At 35.2% G+C, this 5,025-nt stretch overlaps 1 protein-coding gene across 1 annotated transcript; it reads left to right on the forward strand.

Moving 5' to 3' along the window:
- The first annotated feature begins 1,559 nt into the window (after positions 1-1,559).
- LOC107602353 (fucolectin-5) lies at positions 1,560-2,912 on the forward strand. The gene is made up of 2 exons (XM_016294834.1): positions 1,560-1,771; positions 2,759-2,912. Exons 1-2 carry the CDS (start codon positions 1,560-1,562, stop codon positions 2,910-2,912), a joined length of 366 nt encoding a protein of 121 aa, XP_016150320.1.
- The last annotated feature ends 2,113 nt before the right edge of the window (positions 2,913-5,025 follow it).

Here is a 5,025-nt window from a genome sequence, read left to right on the forward strand (position 1 = left end):
TAGTATACTTCAAGTATGATGTAAAGTTCACTTAAAGAAAACTTACGAGTATACTTGCAGTATAAAACTACGAAACTAGTAGTTTACTGAGACTATACTTCAAAGTGGTCTAAAAATGCTACTACAAGTATTTAATTAGTAAACTATCAGTATACCTATAAGTTCACTTTTAGTATAGTTGCGGTACAAACTAAACATTTTGATGTAAACTAGTTGTGTACTCTAAGTATAACAGTAGTAAACTTTAAGTATACTTAAAAGTATACTTTTATATACTAGAAAGTGGGCCAATTTAGTCCCAAGGAGTATTGAAATAGTACACTTACAAGTATACTACTAGTACACTGATATTTGTATACTTACTACATAAAGTATACTTAAAAATATACTTGAACTTTACTTAAGTATACTTACTAAAATAAACTTGAAGTATACTACTTTTTGGTAAGGGTTCTCGGTTTGGCCAATTTAAGCATTCATAAACAAGGCAAAACACTGGCATTTTGAGTTTCTGCTAGTGATACCTATGGAGAGAAAAATCACTTCCTGCCCCCCAGCTGCATTTCGCGCGTCATCAGTGACGTCATGTGCAAACAACCTATTGTTTGGTGATCCGATTCTCGAACCGCTCGCTCCACTTTCCTCATGGATATATAAGCCATAACAATAACATTAAATTAATAAGAAGATGCCTATCACGGAAACTAATAGCAGAGTTAGGTAAGAATCTAGTCATATTGCAGTTTTCTCGATTGTTAATATAACTGATTTTAGTTGGCACTTTTTCCCCCCAAACCATTAATTCAGTTTTCAAAACAAAGACACATTTCTCAAAAAGTTTAACAATGAGTAAGTTAAACATTAAGTAGCAAAACTGATGACACACCAATCAGAATCTCTGCATGCTAATAACGGAGAGAGGAGGGAGCTGAGCCAATCATCTACAGGGGTTTTATACTTACACATACAATTACAGTACAGTACCAGTACATTAGATCATGGAAATTTCACTATTCTATATGTACAGTAAACTGTAGCACATGTTGTACACCTTCAAGCATGTGACTGTCAAATTTTTTTTGTAACCATTTTTTATGTGTACTGCATTTTTGCAGAACTGAGAAATGACTGCCTAGATATAGCTAGTCTTGTGTAAGAGACCAAGAAACTGCTATAGTACTGTATAATGTAATGCAACTTGGTCAAATGTGCCGAGGATGCTAAATTTCCTTTTATTTTTTACTGTACTGTATTGTGGTGCATGCCAAGTTCATACAATTCTTTGGTATTTGAACTTTTCTAGTGCTTTTCATCTACTGCGAGATTACTTTACAGTAGTAAAATGAAAATGATTTTTTCCCAAAAGTCCATTGCTGAATTATACATCTGTATCTGTAATTTAATTTATGTATACTGTAATAGACACTGAGCTGCAAAAAGAATTCCTGAATCCTAGTAAGAATTTTATGTTACAATGCTATTGATCTCAGTGTTCACTTTACGAGCCACCCAGTCCAGTGTGAATCGAGGTTCTACAGCGTGCCTGAGTCTTGCACAAAATGCCATTGAATCGCCAATATGACCTATTGAAAGGCTCTTGCACTCAAACAGACACTGAAAGTAATCCCTGGTGGAGAGTGGATCTTATAAAGACGTATACAATTGCATCAGTGGCTCTTACCAACCCCGGTGACTGCTGCTCTGAGAAACTCAACGGAGTGGTGATTCACATTGGAGATTCACTAGAGTCTGAGGGCCGTACAAACCCGGTGTAAGGAGTGCTATTATTTGCATAAAGACTTATTTTAATATTATTATTTAAGCAATATTACATGAGCAAGTGTGCTGTGTGTTCAGACAAACACCATGTGATATTGCTTTAGTACAACTATTAAACAATTTGATATTGTAAAACTTAATATTGAGTTACTTTCATTTTAGACACATCGCCTGTTTTACTCTATTTAATGGCTCCAGGGACGATAACTATAATGATAAATCTGAAGTTATTCGTTCTATCTAGAAATCGTTCTAAACTTAAAAGAATAGTGGAATCCACACCATAACTACAGCGATAACAGTACATAGGAATGATATAATTGGAATCGATGAATTAACAGCCAATCAGAATCCACCTGAATTTTAAAGGCTTGTGCATTTCAAGCAGCAGACGACAAAACTATGGAACCCGTTTGATAAACAGAACGTTATTGTCTGTTGGTGTGGCACTACTATAGTTATTGTTATAACTCTTGTCCTTGGTGTGAACAGCCCTTGATGCCGTTTCATTTGCCAAATTAATATTTTGAACTAGTCGGCTGAACGAGTCAATGTCTCCAAGGGTCGAACAGGGTTTTTCACCTTTGAAGAGCACTGCGAGAGGGGACCCCACTTGAAGGGTCATTCCAATTAAAGTGAGCAACTTAACCCATTTACAAAATGTCCTTCAAAAAGGCCATTAGTGAATGGTCACTTCAAGGAAATAACTTCACCAGTTATGATCACGTGAACTTATCAGTTCCAGACGCTGAATTATTATTATTTATTTACATTTTTTTGATACAGTCAGTGTATACACGCATTTTCATCACGTCTTAATATGTAGTTTAAATAAGAAATTTGTTTTTAGGAAATTAGGTTGTCTTTTGAACAACCTAATTTTGAAGACAGAAAGTGTTGCATAAATACACAACATGTATGATTCTTAAGGCATAATTGTATTTCTACTCTCGCTTCCTTAACTCTCACTCTTATTCAGGTGTGTTAAAGTGTCCTTCATCCCTGCGGGAGGGACGGGGACGTTCAGGTGTGGAGGTGCACTTCAAGGCTGTTATGTGACTTTGGCTCTTCCAGGGGAAAACAGGACTCTGAGCTTGTGTGAAGTGGAGGTGTCCGGGCTTCCAACAGAATAATATAGATAACGCCTTTTTTTCAGCAGGCAAATAACAACCCACCTAATTCCTATATGGCTTAATAATTTATGATCTGATCATATTTTTATAATTCCTGCCTACACCCTGTTTGTTATCTATACCTGTTACAGATATTTGCATGGGAAACAAAACCCATGTCTTAAATGCTCAACGTAACATGAAAATAATGTCTTACTTTACTTCCAGTAAAATATATAAGCTAATATGAATGTTATGATATTTATATCAGCCTTTCTGAATAAAATTGTTCACAACAACCACTTGATGTCACTATTGCTTTACCTTCACTTGAAGGAAATATTAAGCAACTTCTTGAGAGTGGAAAATATGCAATTACAATAATACTATGTAAAGACTGCTGCTTGATTCTTTCACCCTGAACTGAGAGTTAAACCCAGGTAAACTGTTTCTGTTGATCCCAAACCAAAAGCTAACATGACAGACATCACTAAATCAAAAGTGACCATTTCTTGTAAGATCAATATTGATTCAATAGCTTTGCGAGATATGTGTTCAAAACCGTGCTGACGTTTGGGATCATTCATTGTTATTTTGTAAACAGGAATCAGCCTGTTTCTTTCCGCAGTGAATTGAGAATGACAACTTTTCATCATCATAATTGAATTTGGAGCAGCTGTATGCTTTGAAACGAGGTTGTCCTTCTGGGAGACCATCTGTGCTTAATTCTTCAAAGCACTTGGATAGATTTTTTTGCAAGCTATCTGTCAATATACCGTTTTATGGACAAAATACTGTTGTGGAAAAGGATAAAATGTGAATCTGATTACTTTATTGATGAAAAGGACAGCTCTACAGTTTTGACAATTATTTGAGCAGTTTTGGCATTCCAATGCATTGTCAAAGATGACAAATTGTCATTTGTGCCAGTCAAGAACATGAAAATTGTATACTATATAAAAATATGCTAATATTAAATACATATTTTCAGACTCACATTTACAGATGGAATAGACGTTTCACTCTAGTCAAGGTTACAAAGGCTGAAATATGTAAAAGGAATCATTAGATATGATAAAGCTTTGTGATAAGAATATATGGCATTAGAAAAATCCTCATCCTGTCTGTCAAAGCTGTTATATTGCACTACTGGGACTGGATTACTATGTCTAGAAAATATAAAAACTTACTGATGTTTCCAATTTTACATTAAGAAGATTTTTTTTAAGCTGCAAAAAAAAAATTATAATAATAATTGGAGTATGTTTTACAACAAAATATCCAGTGTATCCAATCACATTATTGTTAAATGCAGAATCTGAGTGGAAAAAATCTGTGCAGTGCAGGTTTTTGCTGTTTTCCCACAAGAGAAAGACTAACTTTGAAATATGTACATCTGCTAAAAGTTATTTTGTCACTGCTTACAAGTAAATTAGCAATTGCTGTCAAATCTGAAAGACATAGACTAAAATACACAAAAATCTAATTCTAATGAGAATCTACCATCAGAGGTCAACAGGAGCATACTAACCAGCCAAACCTTTTCTTTGGATAAATGAAATGACACACAAATGCAATCAAACAAACTAGCAGGGCTTTCTGACCCTCAGTGTAAGAAAATAAATCATTCAAGTAGCAAAGACAGGAAGCATATTGATTAGGCAGGAGCTCCAGATGTGTAATTCGGCAAAATACTGAAAGAGTAATTGAGTCTCTCTTCTTCATGGCATTATCTGACTGGGTCAATTTGCACTTTGCCTGATCAGGTCAGCGCTCAGGGCGGATGAGACTCCTGCCGTGCCTTCCACACTGGTACTGAGACCAGCTCGAGTGTGCATAATGTATAGAGGACCACAGTCTATAAATTGCATCTAACTAAACAAGTTGTTGGAGAGCTGTCAGCATAACCCTTACGTAACCGCAAAATTGCAGCCATTTAGCAGTTAGAAAAGTACACATTTGGCTCTTAACATACTTCTTGCTTGAACAAGGTTTTGCTGGAGATTCAAATAGAAAGTCTGCAATATTATTACTTAACTTAATTATAAATTAATGTCTTAAAAAGTCTGCCCTTATATACTTTGTTAAGAATAACACTCTCTCAGAATTAAAGAAAGAAGACAGCTTGTCATCT

Source organism: Sinocyclocheilus grahami, unplaced genomic scaffold, assembly GCF_001515645.1.
Source record: "Sinocyclocheilus grahami isolate Dianchi unplaced genomic scaffold, SAMN03320097.WGS_v1.1 scaffold325.1, whole genome shotgun sequence".
In the NCBI taxonomy this organism is placed as follows: Eukaryota; Metazoa; Chordata; class Actinopteri; order Cypriniformes; family Cyprinidae; genus Sinocyclocheilus; species Sinocyclocheilus grahami.

Bases quoted from the DNA above. Each gene is read 5' to 3' on its own strand.
- LOC107602353 (XM_016294834.1), top strand. From the start codon at position 1,560: ATGCCATTGAATCGCCAATATGACCTATTGAAAGGCTCTTGCACTCAA. The intron at 1,772-2,758 runs GTAAGGAGTGCT...ACTCTTATTCAG, and splicing joins GAGGGCCGTACAAACCCGGT to GTGTGTTAAAGTGTCCTTCA.